General features: G+C 41.6%; 1 protein-coding gene across 9 annotated transcripts in view; it reads left to right on the top strand.

Moving 5' to 3' along the window:
- KMT2C (lysine methyltransferase 2C) overlaps positions 1–23572 on the top strand; it is a 218921-nt gene that overhangs the window by 62564 nt on the left and 132785 nt on the right. For all 9 annotated transcript variants that reach the window (XM_069859268.1, XM_069859274.1, XM_069859276.1 and 6 more), the window contains one exon: positions 11725–11863. In XM_069859268.1, coding sequence (XP_069715369.1) covers positions 11725–11863 — 139 coding nt within the window. The remainder of the gene's footprint in view (positions 1–11724; positions 11864–23572) is intronic.

Below are 23572 nucleotides of genomic sequence, written 5' to 3'. Positions count from 1 at the left end.
AAAGGTCTTTGATGTAAACAAGTTGATGAAAGATGTTGCCTTTGCTTCACCCAACCTCAGGTGTGTTTTACTTGTCTCTGTAGGAGGCTCTGTTCGGTACATTCATAGAGGTACAAAAGGGGACTGTATTATCTCTAATGAGTAGGATACGGCAATTATATTTTTCTCTAGAAAAGAGCTTTTCAGGCTGCTGCAAAACTGATGAGATTCTGAATTAGTCCACAATTTTCTGACAGCTTCTACATGGAAAACTTTCCTCCACTGGGAAGTGTTTCTATCTCTTCTGTGCTTTGCCCCGAGACAAGAGGCTGATTAGAAACACCCTTGAGGGAGTTATCATGAAGTCCAACAAGAAATCAGCTGTCCAGGCAACATCACTGCGTCTGAAAATAACATTATTAACAGCAATAAGGCAGGCAAGGAGCTATCAGTTCATAAACTCATACAGATTCAATTCTCTTATGTATTAGCAATTCTGAAGCCTCTAGACACCACAGGGAGGTAAAGGTCTGTTATTAACTATTAATTTATTTTAAGAATTGGTAGACATGGTACGGATAATAAAAAGAATATCTGACAGATTTACTGTGAGTTTCCTGAGAGACTCAGCAGTTAAAACAAACTTATTGCACTTCTCCCAGATCAGTGTCTAAATCTCAACATTTTTATGTGAGACAAAGATAGGAAGGATTAAAGATTCTAGGATGAGTTGGATATTTTACAGATGTTCTCAGAAAAAGAGAGAATAATCAAAGAATTAATGCACAGAATTCAGTTTCAGTCAATTTAAATGCAGAACCAAAAAAATACCAAGTCTAGAAACCAATATAGGGAAAAAGAAGTAAAAGCCGAGCTTCTTTGGGCCGTCAAACCTAAAATAAGTTTAACAGGACATTTTTGATAAATTATTTCTTTCTTTAGATTAGCAATTTTATACTTGCTATATGTGTGCACGCATAAGCACAGGCTTTCCAGACTTGCATGGTTTTGGCCATTACAGAGACACACTCATGAGAAGAAAACTACTCTTATTATGGAGAGGAGCAACATAAGGGGACCTACAGGAGAACGCAGGATTCTACAACAAACTGTATTTTACTGATAGCTAGAAAGGTGGAAGGTAGCAATGGCTGGGAGGTCTTGACAGGACTAGAGGCCATGGGCTCAAACTGAAACACAGAGGTTCCCTCTGAACATCAGGGAACACATTTTTATTGTGAGAATGCCTGAGAGCTGGCACAGGTTGCCCAGAGAGGTTGTACACTCCCCTTCCTTGGCGATATTCAAAAGCCATCTGGACATGGTCATGGGCAGTCAGCTCCAGGTGGCCCTGCTCAATCAGGACATCGGACCAGATGACCTCCAGAGGTCCCAGCCAACCTCAGCCATGCTGTGGGTGCTGTGTCGATGGAAAGGATGAATAAGCTCATCATCAGCTGGATGGAGAAATACTGGTGCAACATCACTGTTACGAACTGCAGTGAAGGAAAAATGAGGAAACAGGCAGCCGGAAAGACTAATATGAAGCTCAGAAGCAAAACAGTCACTGAGGGAGGACCCAAGAAATGAGCAAGAGATTCAAGGCTGGTGGGTAAGGGAAAGGAGTCTGTCCTGAGGTTTGAGAAGCTGGAAGTCTACTAATTCATTAGAAGCAGTTGCCAGAACCATCTTTTAGGAAAAAGTTGAGTTAGCTCCAAACAGATCTTTTTCCAGATTCCAGAATCTCCTTTTTCTAACTCCAAATTCCCCTCTCTTTCTGTCTTTGAGAATTCTACGTTCATTTATACCAAAGTGAACACAGCACTTGGCAGAAAACAAACAGGGATCAGAAATCACTGTAGTTGGCGGGGATAATAACCCATGCTGAAATGATCTGAGAGGCGCTTACCTTGCTTTGCTTCCAATTCTGCCTCTTTCTAAATAGGAGACTACAGAATTTTGTTAAGGGCGGCAACTTGTTTCCTGGATTGCCATTAAAAGAACCATGCCTTAGCATTATTAAAAAGCCACTGCAGGAAGAATTTTGGCCCTTTTCTTCCTTTTCTTTTGAAAAAACATTTCTGTCAACACTATAAGAGAATCATAGAATGGTTTGGGTCAGAAGAGACCTTAAAGATCATCCATTTCAACTGCCCCTGCCATGGACAGGGACACCTTCCAATGGATCAGATTGCTCAAAGCCTCATCCAACCTGGCCTTGCACACCTCCAGGAATGGGGCATCCACGACTTCTCTGGGCAACCCGTGCCAGTGCCTCATCACCCTCACAGTAAAATATTTCTTCTGAATATCTAATCTAAATCTCCCCTCTTTCAGCTTTAAACCATTCCCCCTCGTCCTCTCCCTGCACTCCCTGATAAAGAGCCCATCCACAGCTTTCCTGTAGACCCTTTTTAAGTACTGGAAGGCTGCTATAAGGTGTCACTGGTGCCTTCTCTTCTGCTGGCTGAATAACCCCAGCTGTCTCAGCCTGTTCTCATAGGGGAGGTGCACCAGCCCCCTGATCATCTTTGTGGCCTCCTCTGGACTCGTTCTAACAGATCCGTGTCCTTCCTGTGCTGAGGACTCCAGAACAGAACACAGTACTCCAAGTGAGGTCTCACAAGAGGAGAGTAGAGTGGGAGAATCGCCTCCCTCAACCTGCTGGTCACTCTTCTTTCTAATGCAGCCCAGGATATGTTTGGCCTTCTCAGGTGCTTGTTGCTGGCTCATGTTGAGCTTCTCATCCACTTTCTGCTTTTCAGATGGATAGTTAGGCCACGTCACTGTGTTGCTTATTCTAAAGTTAACGAAAGGAAGAATGGGCAGCACTGGGGATGTTGCCTGTAAATTAAATTTGTCTGTAAATATTTGGGGCAAATACATGCTTAAAGATGCACTTGTATATGTTCTAAGGTAATGAATATTCCCTGTACTCAATATAAAAGGAGCAGTTCCTTATGCAGCAGACTCCCTCCTGTCTGGACACTGGAAAAGATTAGCAGAACTTTAGCATCTTGTTATTATTAGAAGCATCTTATTATCTTTCTTGTAACTTGTTTGTAATAAGGAAACCAGGCACAGCAGGGTGCTATTTGGTATTCCCCATTGAATCATTACAGGCTTACTTGATCATAACATTTATTATCATGCACGCTTAAAATGGGCCATTTGGAAAAATCTGATGGTTTTCCTTCTGACCGATATCTGTCTTGGATGTTTTGAGAGGAGGTAGAGTGCATTGCAGCAGGTGGAATCTGTTGTTTCCAAATAATTTCTAACCTCACCGAGTTTTTCATTGCGGAGGTTACTTCTGAAATACAGCCTCTTTTTTTGCTTATTTGTTTATTACCTAAACTGCAAAAGCAGTATTTTATCAAATTCTGCTGTGTTAAACATTACCAAGAGGTTTTGGAAGGGGTTTTCAAGGCCCAGGAATGTTCCAGCATCCCACCACCCTGAAGCTTAACCCTGTTGCTATGTCATTAGTGACATGATGAGGGAATTTGCATTGATGTTACCAGTCAATTATATTGAAGTCATAGCATATACCGTGGCTGCTGTACACTCCTGTCCTCTGTGGAAACGGTGCTGGTCTGGGTATGTTTTAGTTCTATGGACGTGTCTTAATTGTTTGCAATGCCATGTTGAGACCAACTCTCTAGTTTGGTAAAAGAAATATTAGAAGAATTAAGACCCTGGTCCCACTTAATAAGAATCATTGTATAAACCAGATTGGCTTTGGAGTCCTGTAAGCATCTGCCCTGGTAACCCTTTTCTAGGTCAAGTATGAAAGGGAAGAAGGTAGAGGGTAAAATAAACGTACTTAGGGTAATGGAAAATGTACTTACCTGCAAAGCACTGGAGATTGACCATAGAAAATGAAATTACTCTTAAATTCAGTGGTAGTCTGTGTAAAAGACCATGCAGGGCAAAATTGCCGTCCTAATTTTGTATAAACACAAATCAGCTCTCAAATAACTGTTGCTACCTGAGCAAGTGTTACTGTAGTTCTTCTGAGAATTGCAGTAGCTTTTTAAGTCAAAGAGGGAAATAAAATGGCAAGCATTATTGGTGAAGGGGGTAGGGGAAAAAAGCATTAGTGTGGGTTTTTTTTACTGTTGCTTTATAAACCCATGGCATGGCTGTATGTTGAATGCCATGTGCAGTTTTGATTCGCATTCTCCAAATGCAGTTGGGAAAGTAAAGGAAAGGCCAATGACTACAACAAGAATGGAAATAATAGTTCTGTGCAGGGATTGGATAAGGTAAAAGGCTTCAGCTGAAAATGATGTGACTGGGAAGGAATTTAATAGGGTCTCTCAAAATGGTAAGTGGTATGGAGAAAATGAACAAGGAATGATGATTCATTTTGTTCTGCAAAACAAAAATTAGAGGATATCAGGTCATGTTCAGAGCACAAAGGTAGCTGCACTTGCGCTCAGCGTCTACTTAAATTAGAGAATTCATTGCTAGCGGGTGCTTTGGACATAAAGAATTTACATGGGTTCCAAAAAGACCTGAACAGATTGATAGAAAAATAATAAGAATCACAGACTCATAGAATGATTTGAGTTGGAAGGGACCTTAGAGATCATCCAGTTCCAGCTCCCCTGCCATGGGCAGGGACACCTCCCACTGGATCAGGTTCCTCAAAGCCTCATCCAGATGAGCGCTGTAATACCACCCTCAGGTTAGGAAGTTCCTTGCTCTCAGATCACTGGGAGCTGTTTATCCACAATATGGTGTCTTGTATTTAGAATGACTGAAGTTACAGTTTAAATGGTCCTGCAATGGAAACTGGTCCAAAATTTGTGCAGTTCTATCCTGCATAAAATGTATTTAATGAATCAGAGTACTATTTGAATAAAAAGTATCAAAATACACACTAGAATGTAAAGGAAAAAAAGAGTAACTGTAGGCATTCTTCTCATCTCCATATAACAACTGTTGCGGTAAGTAAATCACTGTAATGTCCTTAAGTTAGGAAAAATAGAATCACAGAATCACTAGGTTGGAAAAGACCTGCAGGATTATCGAGTCCAACCATTGCTATCAATCACTAAGCCACGCCCCTCAGACCTCATCCGCTGGTCTTTTAAACACCTCCAGGGAACGTAACTCAACCACCTCCCTGGGCAGCCTGTTCCAGTGCCCAATAACCCTTTCCATGAAAAATTTTTTTCTGATGTAAAGCCTAAACCTCCCCTGGCGGAGCTTGAGGCCATTTCCTCTTGTCCTGTCCCCTGTCACTTGGGAGAAGAGGCCAGCTCCGTGCTCTCTACAACCTCCTTTCAGGTAGTTACAGAGAGCAATGAGGTCTCCCCTCAGCCTCCTCTTCTCCAGGCTAAACAACCCCAGCTCTCTCAGCTGTTCCTCATAAGGCCTGTTCTCCAGCCCCTTCACCAGCTTCGTTGCTCTTCTCTGGACTCGCTCCAGAGCCTCAACATCCTTCTTGTGGTGAGGGGCCCACAACTGAACACATGATTCCAGGAGCAGTCTCACCAGTGCCAAGTACAGAGGGAGAATAACCTCCCTGGACCTGCTGGTCACGCCATTTCTAATACAAGCCAAGATGCCATTGGCCTTCTTGGCCAATGGATAGATACACAATTGTTTTAAAAGAAAACACTTGGGATGCAGTTGCACACTTCGTTTTTTATTGTTGTGAATAAAGCTTTACAGTGTTGACTTAGGATGAAGAGCCTCTGCCTCTGTCCCTGGAGAAATGGTTCCTGCATGTGGTTATTGCCATCACGCTCAAATGTCAGTGTTGTTTTTTCCCTTTCTGTGCCATGGTTGTGTTCTTAGGAGGCGAGAACAGATGGCTCCAAACTTGATGCAGCCCAAGCAGTGGCAGTAGCTATTAGCAACTATTGCCCTCCGAGTGTCTTTTGGCATACCTTGGCCTGGCTTGCTGCTGTCCAGAAGGGCTGTAGGTGATCTGCATGGGACAGGTTGGCTGCAGCGTGTGCCTCTGTTCCCCCGTGTTCAGCTGCTGAAGCTGGTACATGCGCTGTTACAGAATGTGAAAGGTTTCTGCACTTACGTGGTCACCATACGTGACCTCTGAGCATCTCAGACACTAGCAGGACAGCCGATGTTCCTATGAAACTGTCTTGAACAGTAACAAAATTATGAACTTTGGCAAATGGAAACTTGTTTTTTTCATAATTTGGGGACAGTGAGTGAAACTTGTTAATTACAGTACTAGATAGGCATTTAAAATTAATAATTCACATTTCCTTGTTAAGATTTCTTTTTGTATTGTTGCTACGCTGACTTGGTTTCCCTTGGTGTTTTGGTGTTGCTTGTTCTACTCTAAACCCCTTTGAGGCTGCTTGAACACCTTGTCCCATTAGCCCGTTGCCCCCTTCCTTGTGCAAAAATAACCATATTATCCGCTGGCTAAAAGCTTGTTAGTCCCTGCTGCTGAACATCCCAGCAAGCAACAGTTGAGACCTCTGAAACGTCCGTGCTGTGTTTGGTGGTGCTGGTATATCACTGAAGGTTTTGGAAGCTCATGACATTTGCTTTGTTTTCTGTGAAATTAGCAGTAGGTCTGACAGTAGAATCTCAACCAGTAAACTGGTTAACAGTTAGCTTGTTGCGTCTAAACAGCAGTAGGGTATTTATTTTACATTTATGACAGCTGTTCTGACTCTTTTTCAGTGTTACTATATACTAAATATTATCTCATAAGATTTTAAAGGAGATGATTTTTTGCGCAGAACTCTTACATTATGTTCTGTTTATGACTTGGAGTCTCTGTCTTTGCCTGATTGCCATAGCAGAGCCCACTCGCATAACTCCTCATCTCGCTGTAGGTTTCCTGAAGTGCCTGTGGAATAGCATCTTGTGATTACTAGAAAACTGAAAAAGTCTGTTTGTAACAAAAGAGCGATTTAGACCTTTAGCCAATATTGCTTCATCCCATCTCCAAAGAAATCGGCCATTATGTAATAAAACTACAGCCATAGCCAGTCTTCTCTTTTCCATCAGCGTGTGTGTGATGGTCTGCAGGGAACCGCTGCTGCAATTGGGCTTAAGAAAGCCAGGGCTTTTACCTGTGAGTCTACGCATCTGTGCATTACAAACCTCTCCCCATCTATCTACAGACAGAGCAGGAGAAGAGGAAATGGTCAACACAATTATTCTTCTGAACGCCATAAATCTGTATGTAAGGGAGGAGACCATTTACTATTAGGAAAGCGTGTAATACATGTAATAGAATGATGTGTGCTGCTGGTTATTTTCTTTGAGTACTCAACCATGTTCTGCTGTAGAAAAAGTAATATAAAGAATAATTAAGAGAAGAAGTTTCTGAATGCTTCAAATATGTAACCTTTGCTGAGATTCTCCCCCCAAATGAAAAATCTGAAAAATTTCAAATGACTTCTTAAATAGCGTCAAACCTAACTTGTCTTTACAACCCAGAGCCAAATATGTACATCTTATTTGGCAAATGTGATGGAAGTGTTAATTAAGAAAGAAATTTAGTACACATACTGTGAATCGTAGACTCATAGAATGTTTTGGGTTGGAAGGGACCTCAAAGATCATCCAGTTTCAATCCCCCTGCCACAGGCAGGGACATCTTCTGTTGGATCAGGTTGCTCAAAGCCTCATTCAAGCTGGCCTTTTGAACACCTCCAGAGATGGGGCTTCCATGACTTCTCTGGGCAGCCTGTGCCAGTGCCTCACCACCCACACAGGAAAAAATGTCTTCCTAATATCCAATCTAAGTCTCCCCTCTTAGAGCTGAAAACCATTCCTCCTTGTCCTGTCCCTGCACTCCCTGATAAAGGCCCCCTCCCCAGCTTTCTTGTAGGTAAATTTTACCAATCCCAGTGAATTCCCTGTGTATCTGTCCCCTGCTTGTTAAGTTTTTTATTTTTTTTACTGCTAGTCTCCATTGTTGGAGATGCTGTCAAGCCATCTGGGCAGCTGGCTCGAAGGGCCTCTGCTTGAGCTGGGCACCGGACGAGGCAACCTCTGGGATGCTCTCCAGCCTCAACCACGGTGTTATTCTATGAGCGTTACCTGAGTCAGAAAGCGTATGGAAGTCATAGAATCATTACAGTTGGGAAGACCTCTAAGATAATAAAGTCTAACCATCAGCACAACACCACCGTGGCTACTAAACCATGTCCCAAAGTGCCGTGGCTACGTGCTTTTTCAGCATCTCCAGGGATGGAGGCTCCACCACTTCTCTGGGCAGCCAGTTCCAGTGCTTCACCACTCTTTTGGTAAAGAAACTTTTTCTAATGTCCAGCCTAAACCTCCTGATGAAACTTAAGGCCATTTCCTCTTGCCCTGTTACTTATTACTTGGGGGAAGAATTCTCATCCCTTTTGGTGCCCATGTGTAGGAACTTTTCTCTTTGTACTGCTGAGGATTTCTTTTAAGTATATACGAAAAGAAAGCCTTTCTGTCCTCACTGGCTGGGGGGAAGAACTATTGATATAATTGTCTTCAAATAATAATATTTAATGCTGTTTCCTAGTATTTTTCTAATGTTTTAGTAAAGGATAGCGACATAAAAAAGAACTTGGAGAAGTTTGGGAGTTGTACAGTTAGCTTTTTTAATTCTTAATTCCCTCACAACTGCATTCCACATGGGCAATACCTTCGTTGTGACAGAAAGTCAAGAAAATACGATGCTAAACAAAGCCTTAGATAGGAATCTGCAAGTGAGCTGCACATTTATTAATCATTCATAGTTCCTTTATTCCCAGAAGGATGCCGTAACGAAGTCCGGTTAATGTTCATGAAATAAAGTGAAAAGCAGCTAATATGTTGTGCCAGATGCTTCCAAGAACATCTTGGAGGTAGCAAGTAGGGTATCTGCTGTCCCTTTGCTCTGCCAGTGCTGGACTCCCATCTCTTAGGAGTTTGACTCATTAAATGAGTTTGTTACTTCTGTTCTTCTTTAATCTTCTTTTGGAAAACTTTAAGAAAGTTGAAGTATGGCACACGCAACTAATGTATATGCTGCTTTCATTCTGTTTGGTGAGCACCGTGTTTTCAGTCTTCCAACAGCATATTGAGCCACAGTTTGGTTTATTGCAGAGACAGCAGTTGAGATGTTGTTTGTCTCATTTAGTATAATTTGGGTCCCTTCATTTCTAGGGAAGCAAACAGCAGGGGGAAAAGCACCATAAGGATGTAAGCTCGTATAGTTGCAGTGTGTAGTGAAACAATCTGTGTCTTCTCACGCAGTCCAGACTTCTTTAGAGTGAGTTAGTGCTCCTGAACTTGGCCTTTCCTGTGTAATGGGTGTGCATTAACGTAAATGAGATGTAAGCTGGCAACGAGTAAATAGCTTTTGCTTACTTGAAAGTTTCTGCAGGCGAACAATAAAGCAGAACTGCTTCTGCAAACTTTAACCGGGTTAAATAAAGTCTCCAAGATGGATCAGAGCAAGGCCACGACTTCTAGTGGTCTTCCTTGAGTGTGTGTGGTTGGCCTGGGCTGTGTTGTGGGTTTTGGTTTTAGCAATTTGGCGTCTGCCTGTCTTACAGGTGTTTGTTTTGAGGCTCTATACTTAGAAATTAGGGGGTTACCTGCACAAAATGATCCTTCAGACCCAACATGTTTTGAAAATGTAACTACAGACTGTCATGAACGGCTCGACTGGATGCTGCCTGATTCAGGAATCCTTGTCCAGGAATGATTGCAGTGATTGTTCAGACATGCCAAAAACTAAGGGTGTGGGGTTTGGGATTGTTTTGTTTTCTGTACAGAGCCATTTAGTATTACAAGGGTTGTATTCCCAGCATTCCCAACAGGATATTTACTTAGTGTCAGATGGTTGTCCAGCTTTTTTTTTTTTTTTTTTTGGGTGGAGGATGGGTTGGTGGACTGTGTTTAACCGGAGTCATTTGGCCTTTGGACTGGTAGAATCACAGAATTTAGAATTTAAGTTAGAAAAGATCTTTAAGATCATCAACTCCAACTCTTAACTTAACACTTCCAAGTCCTCCACTAAACCATGTTTCTAAGCACCATGTTTACATGTCTTTTAAATACTTCCAGGGAAGGTGACTTCACCACTTATGTGGGCACCCTGTTCCAGTACCTAACAACAAGTCATTTTTGGATGTTTCAGATGTCCAAAAACAATTTCAGCTTTATGTGCCTGAGCTGAGTAGCTCAGCTGAAACAGGTGAAGCAATTCTGGTTTACACCTCTCAAATAAGTACCTGACACAGCCATCAGGAGCTTCTTATTCTTTTTTTTTTTTTTTTAATACATTTTGTGGTGCCTTTCAATGTGTTTTAGGTGCTTCCACTGAGTGTTTCAAACATCCTGCATTGTCTTCCTAAGTGAGTTCACTGTAGGTGAAAGCATGATTTTACTTTAGTCTCTGCACATCAGACACGAGATTTCCCCTTCTGAGTGTGCTCTAATGGGTATATTATTTCAGTGTTACAGACCAAGGTCTGCAGTTTCATGTTTTGAGGGTTTTCTTCTCTTCTATTGTTCTTATAAATAAGATTAAAGCTTGTAGCATGTTTTGTGCATGCCCACCTGTGTTGCAGATTCTTCTACCCATCCATTTCTTTGCAATATTTGATGATATTTTGACATGGTTTGTATAACTTTTTAAAAAAGTGATTGTGTCTTCTAAATAATCTGTTCTTTTACTCTAACTGGACTTCTTGAAAGAGCTGGATGTGTTTGCCCCTCAGCTCAGCGCACATTCAGGGAAAGTTGTGGGTGGTGTGGGACGGTGATGTCCGAGCCCGGTGCAGGTCTTTGGTCCGGCTCTGCTGTGGGGGCACATGTAGCATGGACACGGACAGGAGGAAACAGCAGTGTCTTGAGCTGGGTGTGCCAGAGTTCTACCACTTCTATGTTATTTGGGTTTCAAAATCAAAATATGGAGGAGTGCAGAAATACTAAATTTTACAGCTCTACGACTTTGACCTTTGTCCCTGTGCATTCTCATGTACTCGGAGATGTGCGTTGCTGTGTGCTTCTGGCAAATCCCTGAGTCACTCTAGGCAATGAAGGGAACCAAATTTCAATTGTACAGAGAGTGGCAACTTGGTTCTTCATGTTTCTAAGCAGAAACAAGCTTTCTAGGCAAACAGAAGCATTGTCAGCTGTAGATGTATTCTTTTTAACAACTAATCTAAAGGAAAAGGACACTGTGAAAATTGCTTGTATTCTGACAGTTCAGAGTGAACTTTATGCTGGCATAAACCGTGTCCTTCCTTTCTTCACCTCCTCAACTCTGGGCCAGCATAGAGTTAGTGTAATCGGGAATGAACTATTGCAGGGAATTGATCCAAGTTGAAGCTGATCTGTGAAGAAAAGAGGGTTGTTATATACCAGATTAGTGTGCTCACCCTGCTGTTTGTTCAGGGATCATGGAGCAGGTGCACAAGAGGAGATGTGGAGAGAATGAGATTGTCCAAAATGGCAACCTGGTATGATAAAGGTTGTTATTGAACAATGCTCCCCCTACCCCCTACCTCATTACTTATTGAACATCTTTAATTCACAGTGGTGTGCTGTGTTATGGAAAGAACTTTATAAGTATTTGATTTCATTGATGCAAAGGGCCATGTTTTTCCTACTCTGGTAATTTTGTTGTGTCTGATAACATACTTCCATGGGTTAATCAATCTGTAAGTAAAATGGGTGTTTGCAGCCCAAGGGGAAGCTTACAGCTGGTTTTATAATCTAAATAAATAAATAAAATAATAAAAAGTACTATTCTTATTTTTTGAACAGAAGTCAAAGAGCAATCTGCAGAAGAGGATGCCCAAACAGAAGTGGACAGCACCAAGCAGCTAACACCAGTCCTTCAGCGCTCAGTATCCGAGGAGTCTGCAAGCTCCACTGCCTCTGTGGGTGTGGAAGCTAAAACCAGGTCAGTGAAGGAGGAAGGAGGCACTGAGTCAGGGGCAGGGCTGGGAGTCACCGAATGCTCAGGGCACAGGCTTGGGACATGCTGCTGATGCTTTGAAGTGCTGTCAACAGCAGTCTGGGCCTGAAATTGGTGGCTTAATTAGCATGTAGGGAGATCAAGGTGAAGAGCACCTTCCTTGAGCGTTGTCCTCAGATACACTTGTAAACCCTTGAATTACACCATATTAGCTGTTTAAATTAAAACAGATATAAGCGACAGGAGATAAAAAGTGATTACTGAAGCTTTCCTACTGAGAAAATGGTATCTTAGAAAATCCATATAAAGTTATTTCTGAAGTTCCAACTTGTATATCTACATTTTCAGGAGCAAAGTAAAACAAATCTCTTGTCATTTCCACTGTGTTCTTCCTTATTTCAGAATAATAGAGAAAATAATCTGGGTTTTTAAAAACTTTTTATCAATATGATTGTCATCATCATTTTGCTTCCTTCTAATTCAATGCAGAGTATGTTTTCCATGCACAAAAAATTATTTCATTTAGTTGTGGCACATATAATTTCATGTTTTATGTGCCCTCAGACTTCTTAGGTTTGAATAGATACTTCCCTTCCTACAGCGAATTTCTGTTAAAGAGATCTCATGTGTATACCTGAATTCAGTACACAAAATTTTCTGTTCTTAATGGAATTTTCCGAAGCTGGTATTAAATTGCAGTAAATATTCAGGAATTTGAATGAAAGGCTGTTTTGATTCTGTATTTGACTCTGTTTTGGATCACGTGCAACAATTTTGGTGCTGTTTCATCTGTGCTCTGTTCTTCTCAAGGTTACTTTCTTCCTACTATCATGAATAGTTTATTGTAACACTTTCCCCAGCCATAAACGTGTTTCTTAAAAACCGGACAGCAGCATTCTGAAAGAACTTCTGTGTGGTTCTGAACCAGCCCTTAATTACCCTCAACTTACTTCTTCCTCCAACTTCGATTGGAAGAGATATATTAGTCAAAATTGAAAGGCTGTTATGGACCCATAGCTTTGGCAAGTCAAAGCATTAAAAAGCTAAGTACTATTAATTTTTAATAAAAATAATAAGGATCAGACCCTGTCTCGCACCTTTTGGAAATAAATATATTAAGAGACGTGAAACAGTTAATTGGGAGTAAGAGGTTTCTTTGATTCCAGGTAATTTTGGTTCCAGACTTAGACGCAGAATTGGTCTTAGTTGCAGAAGTCATTGATATCCTCATAATGATAGAGGAAAAAACAGATGTCAGGGTTTTTTGGCATTGTGTCTTGAAACCTGGCAGAAGAAAGCCTCTACTGATCCCCAACTTCTTGATCAGTCATCTGTATCAGAAGCTGTGGTGTGCTAGCTCTGCCACTGTCACGGTGCTGGGCAGGAGCAGGAGGATGGGATACTGGGTGGCTTGACTCCAGTCTCTTAGGAGAAAACATGTGTGAAAGAACACACAGTGATGAGGTTCAGTTGTGTAACGATGCGAGGAAGGGTAGCAAGATTTAGGATAAGGTGCGAGTCCATGGACACTTTAAACCTGTGACTTAATAAGATATTTCCGAAGCTGATTTCCAAATAACATATGCTTCTCAGCTTCATCTCTTTTTGGCAATCTTTTCTCTTTCTGTCTTATAGTGTGACTTAATCCAATGGAAATATTTACATATTTAGAAATAACTTCAGGTATGCGAGACATTAGGAGAATTCATAGAATCATAGAATAGTTTGGGTTGGAAGGGACCTTAAAATTCATCCAGTTCCGCCCCTCCCTGTCATGGAAGCATGCCAGGGCATCCACAACTTCTCTGGACAACCTGTGCCAGTGCCTCACAGCAAAAAATTTCTTCCTAATATCTGAAAGGAATATCTTTCGGCTTAAACCTGTTCCCCCTCAACCTCTCACTGCACTTCTTGATAAAGAACCCCTCCCCAGCTTTCCTATAGGCCCTCTTCAAGTACTGGAAGGCTGCTATAAGGGAATTATGGGAGTATATTCAAACAGACAGTGCAGAAATTGCCTAGAGCACAGAAAACAACCAAAGCCTCTACCAGAAGGAGATGCAGATGTAGACAAAGCTGAGTGTAAAAGAATGCTGGGATTCTGTCTTCAGTAGAGGATATAAAGGAGACATGAGACACAGGGCATAAAATGAGTCTTTTACATGAAATCATTAATGTTAGTGAAAAAAAGAGATTTCAACGCAGTAGGGTGTAGCAGAACAGGCATGGGGATTTCAGTAGCTGAGAGATTAACCTGAACTTGGCTTGTGTGGTATTTTTCTCTGGATGTCTCTTGAGAGTGAGACTAAATAAGAATATTGAAGACAAAAGTGAGAGAAAAGATGGTCAATATTGGAACCTTTCTGAGGTGGGATGTGGGGGTCCAAGAGAACTATTGACTGCAAATGGAATTGGGGCAGGGAACTTAACAACAGATTTTAGAATAGTGCTCAGAAAGCAATGTGGTAAAGGCCATTAAAATAAATGGTATCTCAGCCATAGTGGGGTAGGGAGGCCAAAAGGGGTGAGGCATGTGCGTGTGCTTGTAAAGAATGACTGAATTATTGACCACATGTGGGGAGGGGCAGTAACGTCAAGCGAAGATAAACTATCAAGCTTGGCAGTGGTAAAAGTAATGTTGCCAGCTCTTATATATCATGAGCGTCATGGGTTTTGGAGCTTTTTTCTTTGGTTGTTCCCTTTTCCTTTTTATAAGCCTTGTGAGAAGCTTCTGTCAGGCCAGGACTTACGGCTGAGTGGAATCCAGCTTCTTCAAAAAGAATCTGCTCCCTCGGTTTGTGCTGCCTGCAGAGAGCAGGGGAAGTGCAGCCCATGAGGCAGGCACACAGCCAGAAGCCGACTGGGACACAGCAGAGCCCACTTCTACCTTCCTCCTCTGTTTCCCACATTGTCAACTCCAGGCAGTAAAAGCTAACGAGAATGGCCTAGAAACACAATTTCTAGAAGAACAAAACACCTTTTGATTCATTTTATGTTTCCATCTCCTTTCAGAGACTGTGAATTGCATTAATTGCACATTTTCAGTCCTTTTGCCATAAATGTGAAGACAGAACATTCTTAAAATAAACAAGTAGAAACTGAGATTTTCACACAGCTTTTTTTTATTTCGGTGCTTTGCTCTGCTAAATATCTGCTCGTGTGAGACTGTCACTAAGCTATGAAGAAACCATCCTGGCAACACACCTTCCTGCTTTCCTACTTCACTTGTGATTGGACAAAGCATGTAATTTTCATTTCAGACCAATTGGACTATTCCCCTTTATTTTGTTGCTGCTACTATGATCAAATTTGCAGTCTGGAGATGGAGGGCTGGGATGCTTTATTCCATCAAAAAGATGTGGTTTGTGAATATCTGTTGATTGTCTGAACAAAGAAAATGGTGAAAAAGTAGCAGCGAACTTCATTATCCTTGTTCCTTATCTTTTTGCTTTTAATCTTCAGAGAAAGTGCGTTACAAAACTTGGAACACTTGGAGCAACACTTAGTGGAAAAAGAAATTGTGGAGTGGCAGAGAGATTAGGTTATCTGGACAGAGTAACACCACAGTGGTGGAAGCAGAATCTAGGACTTTAGACAGGAGAGAGTTAGATAAAATATTTAATATTAAAATTTGTTCAAAAAATTGTTAAGTTTGCAAAGCCAAGCACATATTTCAGGAGATACATGGGTTAAGATTATTTTTGAAACTCTGCTTATTTTTTTTCATGCAGATGTGTTTGTAGTTTTACATGAGTGTTTTTGTACCAGAATTCTTTCTGCAGAGAATGGACCTTATGCGTGAAACAGGGCACTTGAAATCATTGCAGAGTTTTTGCAAAAAAAGTTTATACTTTCAGGTGTAGATCTGTGTAGGCATTTACAGTATCTCCCCCTGAAGTCATTGATTGACTTCTGAATCTGCAAAGCGGAGCTTGCATTCCTTCGTGTTGCAAAAACACAAAAATAAATTATTTAAAGGTGGTGAAATAATATTTCACCATTATATCAACAACCAGTCAAGCTCAGGGGTAAAACATTTAGTTCTCCTCCAGCACTGAGTGAATACAATTTCTTCTCTCATTTCTTCTGAATGTCACCTTTTCTGATTTTTTTTACCTCCAGTTTTCTTTGTCGCTCTTGTCTTTTTTCATGTTGTTGAGATCCTAGTTTCTGCTCATCGGTTCTAATAATTGTTTCAGTGTCCCCTCAGTTGTGGTTTCTTCTTTTTTGACCTGCGTTGCATTTTTGACCTGACCTGTATTTTCCTCCCCTCCATCTCTGTTGGCTCCCAGATGTGTTTGTGACATGATAGTTCTCATCCCTTTCTCGATTTTCATGTTAATTTTCTTAGTCGGCCGAGGCTGTGTTCCATGTGATCTGTAAGTGAAAGTACAGGCAATTTAAATGACAAAACCTGGACTCACAGCATCCCTAAGCTGTAGTCCCTGAGGGTGTCTAACATTTGCTGGTGGGCAGTTCGTTCATGGGATAAGGATAGTGCAGATGGAGTCTGCTTGCACATAGCGACTAAGCAAGAATGGACAATGCGTAGTGTAGAGGCCTACAGCAAAGCTGTGGAGGAGCTCTTTATCAGGGGGTACAGCGATAGGAGGAGGGGTAACAGTTTTAAGCTGTAAGAGGAGAGATGTAGATTAGGTATTGGAAAGAAATCTTTTCCTGTGAAGGTGGTGAGGCATTGGCACATGTTGCCCAGAGAAGTTGTGGATGTCCCATCCCTGGAAGTGTTCAAGATCAGGTTGGCTGAGGCTTTGAGCCCCCTGATGCAGTGGAAGGTGTCTCTGCCCATGGCAGATCATCAGTGAAAGATCTTTAAGGTCCCTTCCGACTCAAACCATTGTATGATTCTAAGAAAGAAATTTTGAGGTTCTATGTGCTAAAGCTTCTATGTGCTAAAGCTTTGCTTGAGCATGTGTGATCTACTTGCTTGAGGTTGAAAGCATTTACAGAGATGAGTTTGGAGTCATTTTCATAGGGTTACAGAAAGTGTATCTGGAACTTGAGAAATGTATATAGTAAAACTTAGGAAGTTTCACAGAACAGCAGAAAGGTTGATCAAAGATTAACTTCCAGTTAAGTAACGTAGGAGCCTTCAGTCTGGGAAAGAGATGGGAGGAGGAAGAGAAGAAGCTTCAAAATCATAGGTGGTATGGGGAGTGTAGCTGGATCCTGAGTGTTGCTAAAAATTATGAGCATTCAGGAGTGGGCTGTGCAAGTTCATGAAAGAGAAACTGAGAATTACTGAATATGCAGGAATCAGAGCTGATTTAGGGAGGCCTGCATTAAAAATACTGGGAAGCATATGTGCTATTGTATGTTTGCCCTGCACTTTAATATCCCGTGTTCATCTGCTTATCCTAACGTTGACAACACAGAGCTGGATGAACCTCTAGACCCAGTGCAGTTTTGACTAAGGAGCCCTGCTCTGTTATGTTTCATCTCTTCTGTGACTGTATTTTCAAAGAAAAAAATATGTTTGAATGATGCTGAACAGCATGTTTTTCCATTCCCTAATGTGGCTGAACAATTTTGATGAAACTTTCTTGGAAAACTGCTTTTTAAAGGCAACTTGGTGCATGTTCAATGTCAACAGGTTTCAGATAACACCCTACTTAGTGTTCACGTGAAGGTGCTGCCACCTCTGTGAGGTTTGTGCGGTTTTGGTGTGATCTGTGTTGGTTTGCCTGCCAAGAGAGGGAATTTGTCTTCAACAAACAGGGCACAAAGGCACACCAAGGGTTCAAGCCATGGTACCTTTTATTCTTTGGGTTTTGTCAATCAGAGGTTAAATCATCTCTCAGAATCGTGTGAAATGTCACCCTTTATGTATGCTCCCAATTGCATTCTCTGTGGGATTTTTGTTTAAGAGTACGAGTCAGTTCAGCTGGACATTAAAGAATGATTTCTAGATGGACTTGAATTAGCCCTCTAAATCAACTTTGCTCAGCACTGGTATTCTGGTAACCCCTCTTGCTTTTAGGGTGTGTGAAATTCTAACTGAGCTTCAAACAGTTGTTTAAAGCTGGCACATACTGGTGGTGGATGAGCCAGCAGTGTGCCCAGGTGGCAAAGACGACCATCGGCATCCTGGCCTGCATCAGGAATAGTGTGGCCAGCAGGATTAGGGAGGTGAACGTGCTCCTGTACTCGGCTGGTGAGGCTGCACCTTGAATACTGTGTTCAGTTTTGGGCCCCTCACTACAAAAAGGGTGACATTATGCTAGACTGTGTGCAGAAGAGGGCAGCAAAGCTGGTGAAAGGTCTGGAGCACAGGCATTATGAGAAACAGTGGAGAGATCTGGGGTTGTTTACTCTGGAGAAAATGAGACTGAGGGGAGACCTTACTGCTCTCTGCAACTCCCTGAAAGGAGGTTGTAGCGAGATGGCTGTTGATATCTTCTCCATGGTAGCTAGTGACAGAACAAGGGAAAAGATCTGAAGCTGCACCAGGGGAGATTTAGGTTGATTAGTAGGAGGAATTTCTTTACTGAAAGGATTGTCAAACATTGTAACAGGCTGCCAGGGAAGTGGCTGGGTGACCATCACTGGAGTTGTTTAAAAGTCAAGTAGATGTCGTACCTGGGTACATGGTCTAATGGCAGGCTTAGCAGGGTTGGATCAGTGGATGGACTTGATGATCTTAAAGGTCTTCTCCAAACAAAACCATTCTATAATCCTAAGAGTGTATTTTCATGTTCTTTAAATGCTAAAATGTCAGTAAGGGTGGTGTTTTACTGATGGTGTTTGAAGGGTAATGTTTTCTTCCTTTTAAATGAGAAGAGTGTTGTTAAGTTGATCACATGGCTGTAGAAGTCCAGCGGTGCTGGTTGGAAAAAAACTGGAGAGCAAGTATTGTTTGAAGCCCTTTAATTGCTTTGTGCAAGCTTAAAGTTTTAAAGTTCTTCACCTGAGGTTCATATGAGCTCCCTCTCACCCTCCATTTATTGAAAAAATTGCGCTGTGTAAGTTAAATACTCATTTCCAAGCCAAGTCTGTGTAATAGCACAAACCACTTCAAAATTTCAGGTTGTTCCATGATTCACTTTCCTTTTGGAAGGCAAACGCTTCACGTGTCAAAAGCTTAACTATAGCTTGCAGCTGAGAACTTTCGGATCTTTCTTTTTCTGGTATATCTGCTCTTTCATCCTTCTCTATCCTCAGTATTATTCATTCCAAGGGTGATTTATTGGGTTGTTAACCCTGTATCAATGTGAGGTGGTTGTGCTTTGCCTTATGAGTTTTCTTCAGTAGTTTCCTTTCAAGCTTCTTCATTATTGAGGTCCAAGATATTTATAGGATATTTAGAAGAAGCTGAAAAGCTTATTCCAAAGCCCTGAGTTTTAGAATGACTTCACCTCTGTGAAGATCTCACTGATAATAGAACTCACACTGATGCAGACCCTGGTGTTTTTAAGTGAGAAATCATTTTTTCACTTTAAATGCAGCTTGCGGGTCTTGATTTGAATTTACATAAGCAATACAATGGTGTGTCTTCTCTACAGAGAGAAACAATTCATTCTTTAAATAACACCATGAAATGAGAATGAAGGTGAAGTAGTCTGTGCATTAGCACAACTTGGCATAGCTAAATAAATAGTAGGTCCCCTGTAGTGTTTAATTTAGTCTTTTAACATCTGTTTAAATTACTAGCAGGGTTAGGTGGGTGAACAGTTCTCAAGGCCACTTCTCATCAGTCTGCTTTGGTAATCAGTACAAATGATGCTCTGAAGTTCTCTTTTGCTTCCAAATATTCCACTTCATTGTGCTGAGCTTAATTTTCATTGTGAAAAATAGATGTTAAAAACTTCTTAAATATCTGTAACAACTTCCCCAACACAACCCAAGGTTTTATGCTTCTTAGTTTCATCCTTAAAAAATGATAAAGTGCGTGTGAAAAAGACATCCTGGAGGCACTTCCAGACACTGAGGAAAAGTATTGCACAATTTCTTTAAAAACAAACTCATAGCAAAAAACAAATGATACCCTCTTTACCTTCTTTTTCAACCCAAAGTGTGAATGAAATAGATCCTTACTTTTACACTTTACAGTTTGTTTTTTTAACTTCAGTGCAATCATTGTCACAGCAAACGGCAGGAGTGATCATCTGTAACTTAGTACTTCAGGCAATGTTATAGCTTAGAGATCTTACTGGAATTGCATGCCTTGGGTTTTCTCAAATACAATCTATTGCCTTTTCCTGTTTAAACCGCAGCAGTGATCTCCACTTTAATGAGAATGATTGTAAAGGGGGACTCATGGAATGCACAGAAAAACTACTTTGATAATTGGTCTCCCACAGTAGGCAGGGAGGGGTTAGAGAAGAGGTGAGAGGAGAGCATCTCTTGAGCTGAATCCATGAGTTCGTATTTCTCCAGCTTTTGTCAGCTTCTATTCCTCTTTGTAGGATGCACAGGTTCCCCTGTGGATGTTCTCCTGGAAGAAGGGGACTTTCAAACACCTCTCAGCAGAACAAGAGGCTGAGGGTTTTCTTTAGTCTGTTTCTTTCACCGTTTAGTACTGAAAGGAGTGCATAACTTGGAGTGTTTTACCAATAGATGTGTTCAACGTAGGCGATTTGCTGTCTTCCTCAGCATTTAGTTGTGAAGGGTTCCTGGAGACACAGAAGAAAGTTATTCGTGTGAAAATGAGGAAGGGAAATGTATTCCTCCAGCTGTATACACAGAGTTGTGGGTTGAATGGCAGTGCCTTGTGTTGTTGCAGACTCTCATGCCTGTTACCCAGGTATGAAAAATGGGCAGGAGTGTGAGAGATCACATCCAATACTGCTGAGAGTTACGCACAGACCAACCTAAAGATGTCCACCAGCTGCACAGCACAGTACTCGTGCAGACACAAGTGTAGATCTGTGAAATACGGAACACTGCATAAACCAAACATGTTTACATCCGTCAGTCTGCACATCTGCTTGTTATCCAGGAGCCTTGGCTGACACAGGATACCTCAGTGCCATTGCCCAACTCAGAAGGATCTAGGAGGAGTTTCTTGCGTACTCTTGGGAGTGTAACTAGTGGCACTTGGTGCGCTTGAAGTGTAGGTAATCCTGACAGTTACCCTGAATTCTGTTTAAAAAAGGGTTTGGGGGACTGTCAATTTTACCTTAATTTTCTAAATGAATAATGTTCAGCAAGCCAGAAGGTGTTTCTCCTTCTCTGGTTGTAATTTAATATTGTGCAACTGGTTGCCCAATAATGCTTGTGTTGAAATGAACTCCTTTGTATGGCAAAGTCTCTGGTTTAGGGTGAGTCCTAATGACTGTATGTCATGGGTCAGGCAGAGGAAACTGACTAGTCTTCTCCCTTCCTCCAGGATTAACTGCCCAGAGGGCATTTTCTCTTGCTTTGTTGGGAGTAGACTGTAGAGGATTGTAGCATCTTAGATTCATGTCAGGCAGTCGAGTAAATTCTTTGTGAGGAAGAGGCACCAGCCAGGCAACTCGATGAAATAAAAACTTGCAGAAAAAATGGCTGTGGCAGAGTGCTGATTGACGTTTCCTGTTAGAAGAAGCATCTTTCTGACAAGATCCAACTCTGGGTCATCTCTCATGGCTTGGTAGGATCAGGCTTCAGCCTTACTGCCTCTTACTTCGTTCCCTTGAACCCAGTTGTATATCTGGTTTGTTGTTTATCCATCACCTGTTAATTTTTGTGTGTATACAGATGCAGGAAATCCTTTGGGACAAGGTGAGTTTTATAAGCGCCTACTGGTAATAAACCACCTGTGGAATTTTAAACGTATATGAAAATATAGCATTTATTCTGTGAAATAGGAATAGGAAGTTGAAGTTACAAATAATGGTGAATTTATACTTTGGTGTGGAACATCATAGATATATCGTAAATGGAGTATCGGTGAGCTTTCTTATTTTTTCTTTCCTTAGTAGCTTATAAAAAGATACGTGACACATCATCTCTTGCTTGTTATCTCATTTTGAATTAGCCTGTTCTGAAAATATGCTAATTACGATAACAGATCTAGGGTTTGATCTTAAGAGTTGCCAATATCTCCATTTCATTATCGTCAATATGAGAGCTCTTCTTGCAGCCCAGATTTAGTTCCTCTAATTGCATATTGACATATGGAAAGTAGATTTATAAGTACTTTCTGCAGGCCTCAGATGATAGGAATAAAAAACCTCTACCTTCTGCCCATACAGACATAACTTAAAATATTTACTGAGAGCTTACACCTAAAAGACTAACGTGATGGTACTGCATGGCATGTCAGCAAGGTGATGTGTTGGAGGAGGAGGAGCGTGACTTTCCTGCAGAGGGTCTCTCTAGCATCCAGATGCTCGGCAGGGAGCACGCTGCTGGTGGTTGTTTCTCGATGTTTGGGTGCCTGGTACCTTTGAAGTCCCTGCCCACTTATACTTCCAGGAAGGTGTGAAACCAATTTTTCTCCCTTTTATTATCTCTTCCTTCTATTTCAGCCTCACGGACTCTTGGCTGTCATCAGGGAAGGTTCTACTGCTCTTCTCTTTTATTTCTGCCTCTGTGTGTTTGCAGACCTTTAGCAAAGGGTTTCCCCAGTTCCCTCTCGATGGCAAGCACTCCAGCCCTTGCCTCAGCTGTGGTCCCCAGCTTTGCTGGAGCAGGAGTGGTAGCACAAACCATATGATTCTTGACAGCCTCACAACTGTCCACACCGTGCTTCAGAGTAGCTGTGAAACTCCCTGCTCCTGGTCATTCACTTCAGTCTGCTTGCAGAAAGCTACTGCTGGAAGCTGTGGTACATGAGCTGCCTTACAGGCTCCAGAAATGTCTGCTTTGCCCTTGCATTCCTTTTTCAAATAGTACAGCTTTGAAAGTTAGTTTGTTTTGTAGTTCTCTTTTATAAACCTTAACATTATGGCATATTTGCTACAACTTCACTTTAAGGAGCTGTGTTTGTTTAGTCACAATTATCCTTGAGCCTTTTAATGAGCAGTGATAGTCTGTCCTAACAGGATGTATGAATAATTATTTATTCCGCTGTGGATAATCTGGTGTTTGTAACTCATGTAATTTATATAACATAGTGCTGCCTGTTTAAATCTCTTAAGTCTCCTCACAAGTCTCTCTAGGCCCAACCAGCATAAATAGCTTTGCTTTCCCCTCTTACCAACTTCAGCTCCGAGGCCAGATCAGGTTTCACTGGTGCTCAAGTGGTTTTTTTCACTGACAGAAATAATTTCTCTGTTGCTCTCTCACACTGGAAACCAGGTTATAAAGTAGGCATATGTACTGGTTAGCTATAACTATTAATTTTCCCCATTCGTCTGTTGCATTTATCCGTATTTCTTTTGCGTAATTTTATCTTTGGGTACCTTTTCCTAAAGGTCTCTGGAGCATGTCAGACATTTACCATCAGCCCCGGGGGCTGTGCTGCTGACACTGAGCCTGTGTTCAGGCAGGATCAGGGAGGGGGGTGCGACCAAGGCCATGAGTATGAGTGTTTCCTAACGGTACTATGGTAGGATCTGGAGTTGAGGGCCATGAATGAGACCTGTTTGACCTGCCTGCCAACCTGCGTGTCCTCAGAGGTCTCTCTGCCTTAGGGAACGTGCAGTCCTACCTATAGAGCATAAGTAGAAGTATTTGGCTTCATTCTGGACTTCTTTTTGGGCTCGTGACATGCTTCTCCCTTCCTTAACATCTGACTGTCCAGTGTTAGCA

The sequence above is a fragment of the Phaenicophaeus curvirostris genome, chromosome 6 (genome assembly GCF_032191515.1).
Source record: "Phaenicophaeus curvirostris isolate KB17595 chromosome 6, BPBGC_Pcur_1.0, whole genome shotgun sequence".
Taxonomy (NCBI): domain Eukaryota; kingdom Metazoa; phylum Chordata; class Aves; order Cuculiformes; family Cuculidae; genus Phaenicophaeus; species Phaenicophaeus curvirostris.
This window is presented reverse-complemented; position numbering and strand designations above follow the sequence as displayed.